The sequence below is a fragment of the Podarcis gaigeae genome (genome assembly GCF_964106915.1).
Source record: "Podarcis gaigeae genome assembly, chromosome: 2".
Classification (NCBI taxonomy): Eukaryota; Metazoa; Chordata; class Lepidosauria; order Squamata; family Lacertidae; genus Podarcis; species Podarcis gaigeae.
In genome coordinates this window covers 71,206,346-71,224,020 of record NC_139679.1, presented here as the reverse complement: position 1 = coordinate 71,224,020, position 17,675 = coordinate 71,206,346, and the positions used below count along the sequence as shown (strand labels likewise).

Sequence of the window (17,675 nt, the reverse complement as noted above, 5' to 3'; positions counted from 1 at the left end):
TTGCACCAGCTTGTATCACACAGAGAAGCTTCCAGAAACTTCTTGAATTGATTAGAATAGAAAAGGTCTCTACACATTAGATCAATACTTTCTGTACCCAAAAATGCATACCTAACCATATTTGATTTTTCACAGCATGTTCTACGTCTATATAGAATGACTACTGGCAGTGGTTCGTCCCACGCCACTTAATACCTTTTTTGAAAAGTGCATAACAGATGCTTTAGCATTTTCGTTCCCAGCTATTTCTCCACTCAAATTTGGCCTCTACAGGTACTTTTCTTCCTGAGAAATAAAAAAAAATACAGGTTCTAGTATATTTTATCTTTGGAGGAGTTTTTGAGTGGACAAATGGCTGGGAAGAGCGTTGATCCTCTTCTATGCCTTTGGCACCAGATCTGATCATTTACAGTGCAATCCTATGTATGTATACTCAGAGGTACACCCCACTGAATTCAGCAAGTCCCACTGTGCATAGGATTGCAGCCTTAGTGAAGACACAGTAGCAATATTGACACTGCTGTGTTACACTTTGAGCTTCTGGTAGCTGTACTGCTGCTTTGAGTCCCACCAGGAAAATGGGGTATAATAATAATACTGCAAATAAGACATGTGGTAAATGGAATGTGCATAGGTAATTATACCTAGCAGTGAATGTATTTGGTATTTTATTCATACAGATGAGCTTGCTTCAAAGGCAAATATTCTGATTGACCCTGCAGAACTTCAGGCGGTGACAATGGATGATCTTGATGAAGATGAAGAGTCAGCAGTGTCAACAGCACAAGTGAGCCTAACAATGCCATGTGCAATGAGTTTTAACTTAGCCAGCTGTCAATGAAGTCTATAAGGAAGGAAGGAGGAGCACTGAGCCTCCTGGAAGCAGAAATCTGTTTTGGATGGATGGGAGAAGCAAGTAAAGAGAGACTTTTATGCCTTGTACCCAAGAAATTCGCCTTTCTAAGTTTTGTGTTGAACGTATTGGTTGTACAGCCATAGCAAAGTGTAGTAATAATAATAATAATAATAATAATAATAATAATAATAATAATAATATCTTTATTGTCATTGCCCCCTCTCGGGGACAACGAAATTACTTGGCTGCTCCATCCACCCAGGTAGGGCACTCCACATAAAATCAAAACAACTATAAAAACACTAATTAAAACAATACAGTATAATACAGCAAGGAAGATTAGATGACTTTCAAAGTCCAGGCTTCCCATTCAGGGCCGAGATCGCTCTGGAGAAAAAGCTGTACATCAGAATCCAGCCCAAAATCCTGACTCTCAGAGGCTATAATCAGACATATTTAGGTCAGGGGACAGTTCTGTAAACAAAGTTACCTCAGGTGGGAGGCTAGCAGGGAGAGGGATTTCTCAGTGTTTGGACCCCAGTAATGGAATGCTCTCTCCAAAGCAGTTGGCCTGGCACCTGCTTCGTTGTCCTTCAGTGCCAAGCAAAGACCTTTTTATTTTCTCAGGTCTTTTATATTAATTTTAACCCTGCTGGTTCTACTGCAGGCCCAGAATTTGGCAGGCTAACGGAGAGTTCTCTGTTTAGCAAGATCTGATGGTCACTTAAAGCTCCAACAGCTCTGCATTTCACATTAGTCAGCAGCATTACACTCTTAACCTGAGAATGCCAAGAATGCTGATTGAACGCTAGTTGCTGTTGGTCCTAACACAGACATCTGAGTCAGGATCTGGGCTTGCCAAAGATTGTAGTGATGACTCTGCAGTTTGAGTCGGGAAGTTCTAATATCAGAAACCAATATAAGGGAAACTGCAACATGATTTTATATAGAAGGCCCCATGTGTTGATTTGACACAGTTGTCACCTGTTGTTTATGGTTTCCACCAATCTCCTCTTCCCTGCCCCCTGTCCTGAATCTCCTGGCATACACAGAGAACTTGGGGAAATGGCAGGATTTGCAGAAGTAGTGAGTGCCTTCTACAAAAATCCTGCATGAAGCATGTAAGACTTTGGAAATGAAAGAAGCAGGGTGGAGGCCCTCTTGTTGCTTTCTCCTTCCCCAATGGCTGGTGTGGAACAAGAGAGGATCACTTAACACAAACTCATATAGAAGGGGAAAGCAATGAAGGGGGATCCCGTCACCTCTTGCCTTTTCTAAAGCATGATGTAAAATGACAGAAAAGGCCTGTCCCAAGACTTCACTTGCCCTTGCTAGCAGAGGGTCGGTTTTATCTCACTTCACATGAGAAGCAGTGTCAGCCTCTACTTCCATCTTCTGCTTAATGAAAAAGCCTGCTACGAAGCAAAAGGTTTCCCCTTCCAAATTATCTGTAATTTGCAGAAAACTCAGGAAAACAGATATTTATGTTAGGGGGAAGGATGGTTCCCAAAGGTTGGCAGGGGCAGCCACCATAGTGACTTGGTGACTAAATCTGTAGAGCACAGTAAAGTGTGGGAAAAGCTTGGGCAGGGGGTGCTTTTTAAGGCTTCAGGCCTCATCTATATATACCCCAGGAAAAGTTCAGTGGAAACTCAAGACCAGCTACTACTTGAGAACTTTGAGAACTGTTGACACAATGTGATGCAAGGCCTGATAAGATGAGGAATTCAAGGATTCAGTTTGTTAAAGAAAGTACTCTGTGCAAAGAAAAAAAAGTTCTTTTGTTTTGCTTGGCTTCGATTGCATTTTTTGTCTTCACGTCGTGGGCAAACGTTGCCTTACAGCTTGTCTTGTGTTCCTCTTTAGAAACTGCAGGCTAAAGTTCTATCTCCTTGGGATTCTCAAGGACAAGGTTATAGGTGGTCAGGATTTCCCACTCCTTAAAATATGGAAGGATACCCCATGCTGGGCCCAGGAAATTTGAATGGTTGATACTTCTCTGCTAGTTCACAGGGATGTCAATGTGAGCACAATTTCGCCATCTGTGACTGCACCCTCTGATAAGACCATGTTGTGAAGAATATTGTGTCCCTTGAATTTGGAACTATACAGCACAGGATAGTCCAGTATTGCCATTGCGTCTGGCCCAGTGCTGATTCTTTCACTCTGGTTGCTGTTTGGACCCTTAAAAGATTGATTCCAGTCATTAGCTGATGCATAATCAAGCTGATGCATTTTGCAGTGTGGATTGTGTAAACTGGGTTGTGTGTCAGTTCAAAACCACCCTATTGAAATAACTGATAAGGATACAAATTGTGCTTTCTAGTAAAAGTTTTCCTGTCCTGAATGTCTGCCTGTGCTATGCTTGCCTGTATTCTTCAGGACAGGACCCTGGTTCTTCTTCTAGGTTACAGTGAGTGAGAAGGAAATATTTCAGCTACTTGTCCTACAAATGAGCCTAACTAAAACAAAGGAGATTTGTGCATGGTTCAAACCAGCTTGATTCTTCCCGTTAGAGAAAGAGCTGAACAAATATTACTTCATATCTCTCAATCTCTCTCTTTCTCAGCGTCCAGCTGCGACACTGGCAATTGGAGGTGCCTTGGCCAGACCAAGCTGGCTTAGTTCACCCACCCTGGGGCGGGCTAACCGTTTTCTCAGCACTGCAGCTGTTAGCCTTATGACTCCAAGGCGGTCACCAGGTGCCTTGGAGAAAGTTAAAGTTCGTACGTTGAACATGGAACAACGGACAGAGGAGGACAGTGAGTAGTGTGTATATATATATATATATATATATATATATATATATATAATCCTTTCTAATACACAAAAAGCAATAATAATAATAACAACAACAAAAGAGAGAAGAGATCAAAGCAAGAAAGGGAGGGGGGAGAAGGATACAAGGTGAGAGGAGGGAGGAGGGAGTGGTAGTATTCCAGAAATAGCATTATAATTCCAGACAGTTGCTCTTCATAAACATATTATGCAATAATGTTTTTCCAAAGAAATCCATGAGAAGAGAGTGGCTGCCAATCATGTTCCTTAATTTTAATGTATTCAGTAAACAGATGTAACACTTTCCTAAATTGTCCTTCATTTTCAGGTTGTGTAGGGTTTGGGTAAATTTTGTTAACATTTTCTGTTTAAACAGTTGTCCAGATCTCAGCCATCCTAAATTCATAATTGGTACCGTAGATAAGAGCTCTCTTGAATCATTTACAGTGCTTGGATCATTATAGCAACTGGACTTTCAACATGATCAGGTGTTTACAAAATGATAACAAATGTGGGGTCATAGTGGTTATTGTTTTCTTTGTTATTAGACATTTTTGTATTTTTATGCTGTAAATCACTCTGTGATCCTCTAATAATTATAGGTAGGTAGATAATTTCAGCCTGAAGTTATACCTTCTAACTGAGGGGAAGGATTTCTACTTGCATGCTAGCCCATAGCCTGGATTTGTTGTAAAGATCTACAATTGTAATTCAAGCTATGTGCTTTCTAAGCAACAGAACTGTGTAGCCAGTGCAAATGATCTGGGAGTAAACAGTGTTAAATAGGTTATATTTAATTATTTTAGTAAACAAAACTGCAGGATGATGAGGCTCAGAAGGATAAATGTAGGTTCAAAGGCAGAGTCCATATGCCTCGAAACAGAACCAGCTAAACTAAGGTGTCTGGTGACTTGAGGTAGCTGTTTGTTCAAGTTTTCCTTCAGAACAGAAAGGCTAACAAAACTTTATGGTTAAAAAAGAGAGAATACCAGACCAGCCTTAGTTCCATTTTCTTCACACTGATGGATGTTTCATTGTTTTTATGGCAGTTGAAGGCAGCCATGGAAATGAGGGTCTTTTATTGGGGAGACCTGCCGAAGAGCCAGAACAACCAATCACTGAGAATTCTCTTTTGGAAATCTTGGATGGAATAGTCATGATGTACAACCTCAGCGTGCACCAGCAGCTTGGTAAGGTGAGCAGGATTCATTTCAGGGGAGTTTTCAGTCCTGTCCCATTCGCACAACTGGGATTGGAACTCACACTAACAAAGACACCATGGCCCACTGGGAGAGGGTGGGGCGCTTTTGATTGCAGCCACCATACCAACTCACAATGCTTGCTTGCACTCTGCTTTTGGGTGGAACTACACCCTTTGGTGACAGACCTGCACTTTCTGAACATGGTTGGCCACCATGCAGCAGTAACACAATAGATGTGCATGTATTTCCTTCTGAGAGTAGCAGGTGTGAGAAGGGATGCTGATCCCCATTCCCCGCACTGGTATCCCGCTTGCAGCCACTTCTTTCCTCCGTCCCAAAGCAAGGATCTGTGATTGGCAGTGAGGCTAGCTGCAAGGGAATAGCCTTGAGGGAGAAGAGCTTCAGCTGCGATAGCGGCTGACAGAAGAAGAGTTGCCAATTTTCTGTTGGAAATTGCCCTGCCTCCTGCTGCTTTATTGCCGTTTGGCAGTCTCCCACCTTCAGAAGTGTGGGTCTGTCTGCTGCCATCTTACGTAGTTCTGCTATAGGCTGTCAGCTGAAAATCTGTCTCCAGGAAAGCGACTGGTGGGAGGGGCTCATTGTGGGGTTGGGCCCTGCAATGTATTGATGCTGCCACACGTTAAGTGTTTGGAAAAGAATCCAGTATGTGCTATAACCTGTACAGAAAAGCTCTAGCTGGTACTACTGACCCTTATTTCTGTTTTAGATGGTAGGTGTTTCCGATGATGTGAATGAGTATGCTATGGCACTGAAAGACACTGAAGAAAAGATTAGCCGATGCCCAAAGAGGGTAAGAATAACACGGGGATAGTTATATTCACTCTCCCTTAAAATAGGCCTATATTGCCTGCAAGCTGTTCTCTTTCTTGAGAATCATTCAGGTGCTGAGCAGCACTCTGTTGCTCTCACTGATTTTCTGCAGGCAGACTGAGAAGTAATGGTGGCTAATTCTCCATTTAGCTAAAATAGGATGGTTGTTTTTTCTGGTTAATGATTAATGATTAAAACAACAACAACGCCTTGAGTGTTAAAGTAAACTTCGGAGCCACACACTCCTGCAAGATCATGGCTCCCTTTCCATCAAAACGTGGTTTTTATCTTTGTGGAAGGGGAGTCATGAATTTGCATCAGTTCTTGTCTCCTGTGTTACACTGTTCATGTGTGAGGAGTTGTTAAATGAAGTTGGTTTCCCAAGGTACCACTGGAATAGATTCTCAACTTCCGTGGTGGTGTGTCTAATGTGGAATTGGTGTCAAGACTCCTGTTAAGATTCCTTGGATATTGTTAGGTGTAAAAAGTTGTGTGTACTGTAGCTAGCCAAAGACCATGGCAGCTCATGCTTTTCCTCAACATTAAAAGAACATCCTGTGATTGTGATAAGGCTTTTGTGAAATACTGGACTTGCTGTGTACATGCTTCTGAAAGCAGGAAAACATATGCACCATTGCTCTTCATCCCTCCCCCCTCTGTGTCCAATTCAGAGAAGAGACATCCATGATGAACTGGTGAAAAGTCAGAAGGTTTTCTCAGAGAAACTTAATCACCTGAGTCGCCGACTTGCTTGGATCAATGTTACCATTTATTCAAAGGTGAGAAGGAAAGTAGTACACATAATATCACTGAGGTGCTTCACTTAAGCTTGGGCCATAAATTCCAATTGTGGCCTGGCCAATGCTGAATGGAGCTGTACCATTTCTTCCAAAGTCTTGTATGTTGTACTTCTGTTAATATATCCTGCTAAAGTTCATTTTTATTAAAGAAAAATCTTCCGTTTTAGCAGTAAATTCATATTCATTTTTCCTGCTTTTGCACAAAATTGTTGACCTCCTTTTCTTTTATTTCCTCGGTAGTATTTACTCTGATCTGGGCGTGGGGACGCGGGTGGCGCTGTGGGTAAAAGCCTCAGTGCCTAGGGCTTGCCGATCGAAAGGTCGGCGGTTCGAATCCCCGCGGCGGGGTGCGCTCCCGTTGCTCGGTCCCAGCGCCTGCCAACCTAGCAGTTCGAAAGCACCCTCGGGTGCAAGTAGATAAATAGGGACCGCTTTCTAGCGGGAAGGTAAACGGCGTTTCCGTGTGCAGCTCTGGCTCGCCAGAGCAGCGATGTCACGCTGGCCATGTGACCCGGAAGTGTCTCCGGACAGCGCTGGCCCCTGGCCTCTTGAGTGAGATGGGCGCACAACCCCAGAGTCTGGCAAGACTGGCCCGTACTGGCAGGGGTACCTTTACCTTTACCTTTACCATATTCATTTTTCCTGCTTTTGCACAAAATTGTTGACCTCCTTTTCTTTTATTTCCTCGGTAGTATTTACTCTGATCTGGGTGCGGGGAACCTGTGGCCCCCCCAAGAATGTTGCTGAACTACAACTTGCCTCATCCCTGATGGTTAGCCATGCTGCCTGTGGCTGATGGGCATTGGAGTCCAACAACATCTGCTGGACCACAGGTTCCCTGCCCCTGCACTTAGATATATTATTTCATGCCAGTTGAGATACAAACTAACTAGGAATTGCTCCTTTTCAGGAGAAGATGCAAGATATATACTGGCTGCTACGGGTATGCATCCGCACTATTGAGCATGGAGACAGGATTGGTTCGCTCTTTGCTTTTATGCCAGAATTTTATCTGAGTGTGGCTATGAATAGCTACAGTGCTCTCAAGAACTACTTCAGTCCTGTCAACAGCATGGAAGAGCTTCCAGGTGAGGAGGAGAAGGAGGGAACCGGAGAGGGCCTCTGAGCAGGACCATCTGTAATTTTGTGTATAGAATTCAATGCGCAAGAGAAAAGGGATAAGAACTCCACACAGAATATTGCATACTGCACAGAATTTGGGTTGCAAAGAACCTTAGCTTAACGTGCCCTAGTAGTTGTAAAGATGTGTTTTGAAAATATGCTGGCTGTGTTGTGGGGTAGTATTCAACCAAGCTTTACTCAGAGTAGACTTATTGAAATTATAGACCTAACTCAGTCATGTTCATTAATTCAGTAGGTCTACTGTTGAGTAAAAGTTGGTGATACTCTTGAGTGGTACTCAACTTTCTAATCACATTAGCTGCTGTTTAACTTGCTCACACAATTGTCCTGCCCTCCACACACACAAAACTTCAGTCTGGGTCCCCGGGTTTCTCATCTTGATAATGCCTAGTGCAAGCTATAACAAGCATTGTTTGCCCCTGCATCCTGTAGTTGATTAAATGCTATTAAGCCTGACTGCCTACCCTTATGCCTAATAACTTTTTAGTATTTATACATTATCTGAGTGATGTTACCCTGAAACACTGCAGCTCCTGGTAATTATACTGATCCCCTTTTTGAAGAGTTGCGGTCATAAAGGACCTTTGTGTACAGTTTTTAGAATTTCATTAAAAGTCATTTAGCAATTTTGCAAGGCAAGAGTAGCAAAACATGTAGAAAATCGCCATTCTTACTATGCAACTGCATGGCATAATTATGTTAGACAACTGCATCATATTGACTATTAAGGACTGTTCAAGCAAAGCATACAAATCAAGCCTTCCTGCTTACATCATTTTTTTGCCTCCTCAAATTCCAGTGGTTATGCTTGTTTTCTGTCCCTGATTTTGGATTGTGTTGTGTTTTCTTCCCTCAGCCTGCAGTTACGTTGTTTTGGAAATATATGCAAAATACATTTCCTCCTTTTTGAAGTACTGTGAAGGGTGAGAAAATACTGTCATTGTGTCAGAGCAGGTGTTGTGCAGTCTGGCCCTGGAGATGAAATTATGAAAACTGGTTTGGAAGATCTATTTTCTTATTTCATAGTTATTCCAAACTCCTCCATCTGAAATTCCTCAGCTCTCCTTTTTGGCTGCAAGCTTTTTGGAAGTGAGGCAGTGTATTTCAGCATATTGTTTTTCTCTGTAGGTGGTACTCTGTGAGAGCCACAATCTCTTTCATTTTGGGGATGAAACCAGATATGACACCAGGAGATCTGTGATTGGATTGTCCACTCTCCCCCCCCCTCAAATGTCAAAAGCTTGTGGTGGATTTTAGATCAGAGCTACAGCACTGGGGAATAGGTTTTTAACCCCCATCCCATCTACAATTTCCCCAGTCTTTATTATTCTGTCTACCCCAAAGCTGCTCCATAACACAGTTCAGTATTCCTATTTTAGCTGTGTTATGCGGGTATTAGTCCTATACAAAGGGACTACTGTATATTATTGCTAAGAATTTGCTTAACTGTAGGGAAGTGTCCAGGCTAATTATATCAGATTCAACAACTGCTACTCCTGTATTGATTATCTGCATGTCTCAGAAAGCCTATACTAGTCAAAGAGATGAACCCAGTCCACAGCCTGCATGGCTGCTTTCTAACCAGGTGTGTAAAAGAACTTCTATGGACATTCCCACTTACTTCCGATGCTTCTGGTTAAGTGGTAAGGTAAAGTTGGCAACACCAAATGCTGCTGTGCAGACTTCCTGCCATCATTCTCTTAAACTTTAAGCTTGATTCCTGACTTGCCTGCTAGAGACTCAGACAAGTGGTAGCCCATCCTCCATACTTGGACCGTGTTTTCTCTCTGTAAATCTGAAAGCTCATTCTAGAAATTCATTCTGCTGCAGCTGCTATATCCTATAACTGTGGGTTTTTTCCCCCTGCATCCTGATATTCTGAACTTTTTCTTTTCAGGCTACGAAGAGACTTTGACTCACCTCGCTGCCATTTTAGCCAAGCACTTTGCTGACTCAAGGATTGTAGGAACTGGTAAGGCAGCTCCTGTTTTCCAAAGGTCATGCTGGGCTGTAGGTGTTATGTGTGTGCATGCGTGCGCACATGCATATGTGATTGGGGGGAAAAAATTAAGCTCATGCTTGCTGTTTTTTTTATTTTATTTCTACTTGATACTTCTTGAATAGTAAGGGTGTCTGTTTCTAATGTTTTTAACACCTCAGATCATTGCAGAATTCAATTATTATTTTTGGGTTTGACATTTGTCTTTATATCCTGTCCTGCTTACTAGTCCTGTAACTGTAGTAAACTATGCTTGCAATATTTCGCACAGTGAAAATCTGGACAGAAAAGTTTCTGTTTTTGAGCTATATTTATGAAAAATCAGCAACAATGGCACTACTGACATGGGTTGCCATACGTCCAAATTTTACTGCACATTTTTCCGATTTCTGCCCAGACACTACTGCCCACTGCAGTATTTTGAATATGTCCAGGAAATCCCAGACGTATGGCAACCCTAAGTATGCAATTGCACCACAATATCTGAAGTATTTTTCTGGCAATCTATGTCCCTATTATCCCTACTCCACTTACATTCTGTCTTGTTTCCACATTCAGACATCAGAGACTCCCTAATGCAGGCACTGGCCAGCTATGTTTGCTACCCACACTCACTCCGTGCTGTAGAGAGGATTCCAGAACTACAGTAAGTTCTTGGTTTCACCATTCCTGAAAAATATTATATGTTCTGGAAGAGGATTATTTCTCTCTTCTTCTCTGAACCAGGCACGATTCCTATACTTATAATCCCTTTTGTGTGGAAGCTGCTGCTCCCCTTGTTTCCTCACATTGCACTTCTGATTCTTCCCTCTCAAGTAAATTAAACATCTTGCCTTGAATCCTTCCCAAACCCCCACTTTTTAACCTTGGTGCTGTTTTCATGGTGGTTGGCTGACTTGTTTGTTTTACTCTGGCAGGCGAATATCCATGATGAAGAACCTGCTGGCCCCCTATGAGCAAAGACCCTGGGCCCAGACCAACTGGATCCTTGTACGACTATGGCGAGTAAGAACAGATACCCTCTGCTTCCACATTTGTTCAGAATTTCCAGCTTGTAGTTTAAAAACCAGTGGTTTCCCCTCTGTTTGAACTTTCCCTTAACTTCTTGTTTGAACTTTGTTACCTGCTTCTGGTGAGAGGGTCTCCATGTTCCTTGTTGGGAGATAACACGAGGTCTTCTAAGCAGACATTTCTCCCTTCCCCCCCTCTCCTGTAGGGCTGTGGATTTGGATACAGGTACACACGGCTTCCTCATCTCCTGAAAACCAAGCCAGAAGATGCCAATCTCCCCAGCTTGCAGAGTGAGTGGGGGATAGGGAGTGGAGATGTGTTGCTTTGCCATTACGGCTTGTGGGTAAATGCAGTCCTGTAACTGAGATTATCCTAATCTGGTTAGCTGTTGACTCTGGCACCAGAAGGGCAGGATCCTGTTGTGTGGTGCCCCCACACTGCTGCTGGCTGTTGGCACAATAATCGGCACCAGTGGATCCTGTCTGTGTAATTGCTGGGACCCAGCATGGCTGGGAGCTAGTGGGCCTCTGATGCCATGTAATATAAATAAGTTGTCTCTATCCCTAACTTAAATGTGTGTGGCAAACTCAGGGTGAAAAGTTTCTTATTAACTTCCTGACCCAGCGCTCTTTTATTTTTGAGTGCAAAACCTTAAAAAAAAAAAACCACCTCCATATAATTGTGACCACCCTGGTTGTTTTCACTGGTTCACTAGGTGATGACCAAAAAAGCTCTGGTGTATATTTATAGGAGACAAAACATTTTAGCAGCATATGGCCAGAGCAGACATGAGTTGACAAAGTGTGAAAGCATCCCCAAAGGCACACCAGGTTATAGTTTTAAGGAGTAAAATAGATTTTTCTTAGGAAATCAAGTTGATTGGCATTGGTGGTACATTGGATCCAGCAGGCACTGCTTCTCTTGCAGCTCTGGGCTGGTCCTCTTCTGTGAATGTTAGTCCTATTTGTTCTGAGGCATTTGCCACTCACTTATGGCAGCCATGGTTTAGTAATCAGGCTGGTCTTCCAGTGTTACCACAGTACTCAGAATGGCTTTGTATCCGGCATGGCAAGGATCTCTGAGAGACTCCAGTCACAAGCTGTAGGGGGAGCTTTGGCTTCTCCTCTGTAGTTATTGGTCTAGTGAAGAGAATGATGGCATCTGTGTTGCTGAGTGGATGGCAAGTTATGAGTTGGTCCTGCACTCTTTCTCTGAGAGAGCATATAATGCCGGGACAGAATGACTAACCTCACAGCCCAGCAGAAGGTGGCAGTAGTAACACCTGCTTGACCCTTCTAAGAAAACTTGCATCTATAATGTTTCTCTCTTTGTTTTGTTTTGCTTTTTTCTTTTCTGCTTTTTTGGGGGCCCAGGAGATCTCTCTGTTGCTAGTTTCCAGAGTAAGTTTCCTGTTGTCTTCCCTTTGTATGGTGGTGACATAGTTTTATAGCCCTCTAGTAGAGCCTTTTCCCCTCCCACCCTTGGTGCACAAGCCGGTCCTTTGGAAACGATGGGGTAGAAAGATAAAGCGGGATGAGTCTGGCTGCACCAAGTGATGGTCCTAAGAGCCATCCAAATGTTTGTCATGGTGACCTGTCAAATGTGCCTCAGGGTGGGTGGTTAAGTATGCCTCTCCCTTTAGTGTGGAGGGAATATCACGAGTCCGCAGCAAATATGTGTAGGTGCTGTTAATGTGCTCTCCATAGCAGTTTCCCCTTGTGGCTGTGGTGTCAACTGTCCTTTTCCTCTTTATTCTTCTCCATTCCACCTTTTTTTTTTACACCTCTCCTTCTGAAAAGATGGACACAACAGGGAACAGAAAGGTTGAGCAGATACAGCTTCCCTGAAACTGCTAGCTCCAGTTCTGGCCCAGTTCTGCAGGCTAATAAGCTGGCTGTTTTTGCTGAGGCTGTCATGAAACTCCATCCCTGGGGGTGCGGTCATTGAATGACCTTGGGACACCTATGCAATTGGGTTCACTTTTCTAGGTGTCGGCAAGGTCATCACTGGCTGCCAGTGATTTCCTCCATGTGGCTCCGAAAGGTCTAAGACAGGGCACAGGATCCTTTGGCTAGTGATCCTGCTTTCTGCTATTTTGAGGTGTACTTGAATGAATAATTAATACCAAGTTAATTGAAAGGAGCCTATTTACCAGCTGTCCTTGGGACACTGCCCTAGAGGGGCTGAGTCCACCCCCCTCTCGCAGGTCTTTGTGATGCTGCAGGGAGAGATTGGAGCACAGACAATGGAAGACATATCAGGTGTGCTCTGGCCATTACTTGGAATGGAATATCTGAATGTGAAAGTCAGCTCACCTCTCTGCCTGTCCTGTTACAATCCCTCGCCTTTTGTGCCTGAGTTACTGCTATGCTTGCCTAATGTTGATGGGCAATTTAGGGGCACACCAATGATTGGTCGTCATCTGCTCTGCAGCCTCAGTTTATTAAGGGACAACTCATGCTCATTTCCTGTCTAGGGCCCCCTTTAGTAACTAAAGCAATGATGGGACTGGCTGGCTCCTAAGAGAGGAGAACATGCACATACATCCTCTTCTGGCTAGTTTTTCGAGCCTTGAGTTATAGGTCCTGCTGTTAAGAGGTTGGCTAGAAGAGCTCTTAAAGCTTATTCTCACAGTTGTGAGCCTTTCAGCTGCATTCTCTTGAAAGCAAGCAGTGCTCTCACATGTGTGTCACTTTGGGACTCTCATTTGGCAGGGATTTCATTTCAGTGCAAAACTGAAGCTTCGATAATCCGGCTCTGCCTGACAACTTCCTCCTGGTTTACATCTGATCTCTAGCATGTTCCAAAGGAGGGAAAAGTGATGTAAGGTGTGCTCCTGGGGTGGGGTGCAATCAGTGTATATCTCAGATTTCTTTTTCCACTGCTGCAGTCCTAGTGATGTCAGTAGTATCTGCTGCTGGGTTATAGTTCCATTGTGAAAAGTTTTACCTTATTCCCTGTGTCTAAGGGAAGTGAGGAAACAAATGGCCCTGCTTTAAGACTCTGATGAGGAGGACTTATTAATAAGAGCTAGCAAAGTTCCTGTAGCTAACACACACACACACACACACACACACAGAGAGAGAGAGAGAGAGAGAGAGAGAGAGAGAGAGAACATTTAAAATGCACCCCTGTTTCAGGCTTGCTTTTGGGTTCCATGGGCAGGCTGGAAAAGAGTTGGGTTTAATTCCCCCTCCCCTTTAGATTTCTCGCCCTGATCGGAAATGGGCAAACAAGTGTGAACATGTGCCATGCTGGCAGAGAGGAGTGGGACTGTCTGTCTTGGGTGCTGATTCCCTGCTAGGGAGCTACTGTGATGCTGCTTTCAGGAGAGATTAGTGCTGAGCTGACCTAGGGCATTGTGGGGATGAGCAGGAGGGATGCTTGGCTTGAGCTCAGCTGCAGGGCACAGCTTCTTACTTGCAGAGAGACAGCAAATGTGCATGACCACATCCCAGCTAATTCAGACCGGCATTATGGCAAAGAGCTCCGGGCCTTGGAGACGGGACAGGCTCAGAATAGTCCATGTGTGAGAGCTGGCCTTGGAGGGCAGCTGCCGCCTCTACTTATTGTAAAGAGGGCCTCTGCTGGGAGGAGGCTCCAAGAATTCCTTGTGATTTTTGAGAGACAAAATGAAGCTGAATGCAGTGAAAGGGGCACATACTTGTAAACTTATAAACTGTTCCCCATTTCCACACGATGGCAGTGAAACAGGCTGGGCTTGGGCAGCAGCTGCCCAGCACCTTCTGGTAGTGTGGCCTCTTAAGAAGCCGCTGTTGTTTCATTCCAGAGCCTTGTCCCTCCACCCTGCTGCAGCGACACATGGCGGACCTGCTGCGGAGTGACCGTGAAATGGCACCCAGTTTCCTCAACAGTGTGCTTAATCAGCTGAACTGGGCCTTCTCAGAGTTCATTGGCATGATTCAGGAGGTGAGAGTTTTGGATCCGGAATAAATCTGATTGAAGGAGTAAGCCTCTGCCTGTCATCCTGGAGGATAAAAACAAAAGTCCTTTCCTTACTAGGTGTCAGTAGCAGTTTGCAGCACAGTTCTTGTGGGATGCTGGGATTGAGCTGACTTGTGCATGAACTGGAAAAGGGGGGAGGGTTAGGGGCAGGTGTGAAGAGAACAGCTGCCCCCCCCTTCCAGTTCTTACATTAAGCTGCATCTGTTTTGCCTGGGCAGATCCAGCAAGCTGCAGAGCGCCTGGAAAGAAACTTTGTAGACAGTCGCCAGTTGAAGGTGTGTGCAACGTGCTTTGACCTGTCAGTGAGCCTGCTCAGGGTCTTGGAAATGACGGTCACACTGGCTCCTGAGATCTTCCTGGACTGGAGTCGCCCCTCATCAGAGCTATTACTCAGGAGACTTGCACAGGTACTCACTTCTCCGCAGGAAAACATTAGGTTGGGTACATGGCAAGGGGCAAAGGTTTTTAGCTGAGGATGTGGGTGCTGTCATTTGGCACAGTCACAGTTACCAGTGTGAACTATATTATTCTAAAAGAATGTGTCACCAGCAAGTTTAGGGGCTAACAAACTGCAGGCTGGCTCTCCCCTCCCCTCCCCCACTACTGTCTTACTCTATTAGTGATTATTCAGAGATTGTATGTGTGCAGCAAGATAAAGGTCTCCAGTTCACTGCCCTTTTTCTTCTTTGGTAAGCCTTAATTTCTTCCTGGGAAAGAACTCCAGAGTAAAGACGGCCATACATTTCAAGAAGTGGAAGGATAAGCCAATCTGTACCCCTTCCCGATGATATTCCTAAGAATCTCCTTCTCTGAGCTTCAGCCCTTGCTTTCTTTTTCAAATGCCTTAATGGGCCCTATGGTTTACTTAAAGCTTTTAAAGCATGATGTATCAGTAAATCACCTTTTCTGTCAAGCATCAATTCATACTCCATGCATCAGACATGTCAAGCATCAATTCATTATCCATGCATCAGACCCATTCAGTACAGACAGAATAATTCATCCATTCATTTATTTCAATGTTTTCATATGCCTCCACCTGTTTGCTCCAGGTTGGAGCACAAGGTGGCTGTCAGCACAGCTTACAATGTAATATAAATATAAAATAAAACAGAATAAAATCATAAGTTCATTAAGGAAAAATAGCAACACAAAGCCGAAACACCAACCAGCATCAACAATATCAGGTTCCAAAGGCCCAGCCAGGTAGCCTTGCATGTTCCATTTCCATTGTCCCTGGTCAACCTGGCCACCATATGACCAGACAGTTGATGTGCAGATGTCCTGGCAAGATTACATAGCCACTTGAGTGAAGCTGCTAAATCGTACAGCCATTAGCCATTGGGTAACAATGGAGAACATGAAACTTATAGATGTAGACACTGATGCTTAAAGATGGGGAGGGCAAGGTGTGCATGTCACTTGGGACTTGCTTGCTTGGGTCACTGTAGCAGATCCATCTGGAAACCTAGTTTGAGTTGTCATGCGATGACTGGCCATGCAAAGAGGCTTGTGGCACAACAGAACCACCTGTAAGCAGTTACATGCAGATGAAGTGACCAAACCACTCATATTTGTTCTGAGCACATCTGTTCACACAATGAACTACAGTGCAGTGTTTGAAAATAGGTTGACCAAAAATGTCAGGTTTTAATTTTGAAATGAACTCTTTGAAAGGCTTTTATGAATTGTTTCTTAAAACAGTGCAGTACTTATCCCTGGAGGGGAAAACAGTGTGCCAAATGTTCTTTGGGTGCCATTTTCAGAATTCTGCCACATTCTAGTTGAAGCATCAGCTTGCTCTCTGGAATGATGACTCACTGCTGGCTATTTCCTCATTTTGCCCAACTTCTTTAAATCAAATACCTCTCTGCACAGCCTTGCATGTACCTTTGTGCTAAGGTTCCACTGTATGCATGTGGAAATTTGGCTTATTAGAAAGAGACCCCATCCATCCATGGAATTAAGAGCCTTCTAAGAGTTTTTTCATTGAAAGTGTCCACAGCCTGAGATGTGAGCTGATGCAACCCGAGCCACATTTTCAGTCTGTTATTGCTGAAGGCTCAGGTCTGTTGTCATTCTCATGGTTCACAGAGAGGCCTGTCATGTTTCTTTTCTGAGCAGCTCTGCTGATGGGTATCCTCCGTGCCATGAAATCTAGGGCCACACAGAGCGTTATCATGCATCCATCTAGTATCTCACCATTTGCTGTAAAATATATGTTCTTGGAAGACCGTCCTCTGCTATTGTGGGTCTGAAAGGCAGATAGTTCCAAGGCATAAAGGAAGGAACTACCCTCAAGGCCCTTTCTGTATCCCAGCACACCTTATTACTATGCATTGCCCAATGTTGTGCCTGCTGTTGTAGAGAGATTTCTGAATCTGAGGGAATTGAGTTGTCTAAACCCTGATGATCAGACTGGAAAGTATCAGCAGTAGCATATGTGCATCTCTTCAAGTGTGCAGAGAGAGAACTTGTATCTTCTGCTTTAATCATTCTGCCATCTCTTCTTCCTTCTCCACAGCTGCTAAATCAGGTGCTGAATCGTGTGACAGCTGAGCGGAACTTGTTTGACAGAGTGGTCAATCTTCGTCTGCCAGGTGAGCTTCCTTCCCAGCCACCTTGCAGTCAGTCCTGCTTTGGGAGAGGGACCATAGCTCAGTGGTAGAGGATGTGCTTTGCATGCAGAAGGTTCCAGGTTCAGTCCCTGGCAGCTCTAATTCAAAGGAGCTCAAAGGTGATGGCAAAGCTGTCTGAGACCTTGCAGAGCCAGGCAAAGCTAGGTAAGAAAGACAAAAACTCTGACCTGGGGTGAGGCAGCTTCCTACATTCTTACGTGATCTAAATTCTCCCGTCATTCCTAGGAAATAGTGCTCTCTCCTTCTACAAACTCACATGAATGTTTCCAATGGTTGTGGACATTCATTGTGTCTGCACAGGGGCTTCACCCACTTCCAGTCCTTTGAACAACAAGATAATTTGTACTCAATAAAATTAATAAAATTTAAAATATTAAAAAAGGGGGGGGGGGAAGGAAATGTCTGTGGGGAGAATTCTGTGCTGACCTTTTATCTCTGATTATGGTGTCA

General features: G+C 44.0%; 1 protein-coding gene across 4 annotated transcripts in view; it reads left to right on the top strand.

Moving 5' to 3' along the window:
• Positions 1 to 17,675, top strand: part of RNF123 (ring finger protein 123) — an 87,495-nt gene that overhangs the window by 28,902 nt on the left and 40,918 nt on the right. For all 4 annotated transcript variants that reach the window (XM_083726166.1, XM_083726169.1, XM_083726167.1 and 1 more), the window contains exons 22-34: positions 681 to 787; positions 3,426 to 3,618; positions 4,684 to 4,829; positions 5,564 to 5,647; positions 6,339 to 6,446; positions 7,378 to 7,555; positions 9,508 to 9,582; positions 10,168 to 10,255; positions 10,527 to 10,614; positions 10,826 to 10,910; positions 14,411 to 14,550; positions 14,805 to 14,993; positions 17,111 to 17,186. In XM_083726166.1, the coding sequence (XP_083582292.1) occupies positions 681 to 787; positions 3,426 to 3,618; positions 4,684 to 4,829; positions 5,564 to 5,647; positions 6,339 to 6,446; positions 7,378 to 7,555; positions 9,508 to 9,582; positions 10,168 to 10,255; positions 10,527 to 10,614; positions 10,826 to 10,910; positions 14,411 to 14,550; positions 14,805 to 14,993; positions 17,111 to 17,186 (1,557 nt within the window). The remainder of the gene's footprint in view (positions 1 to 680; positions 788 to 3,425; positions 3,619 to 4,683; positions 4,830 to 5,563; positions 5,648 to 6,338; positions 6,447 to 7,377; positions 7,556 to 9,507; positions 9,583 to 10,167; positions 10,256 to 10,526; positions 10,615 to 10,825; positions 10,911 to 14,410; positions 14,551 to 14,804; positions 14,994 to 17,110; positions 17,187 to 17,675) is intronic.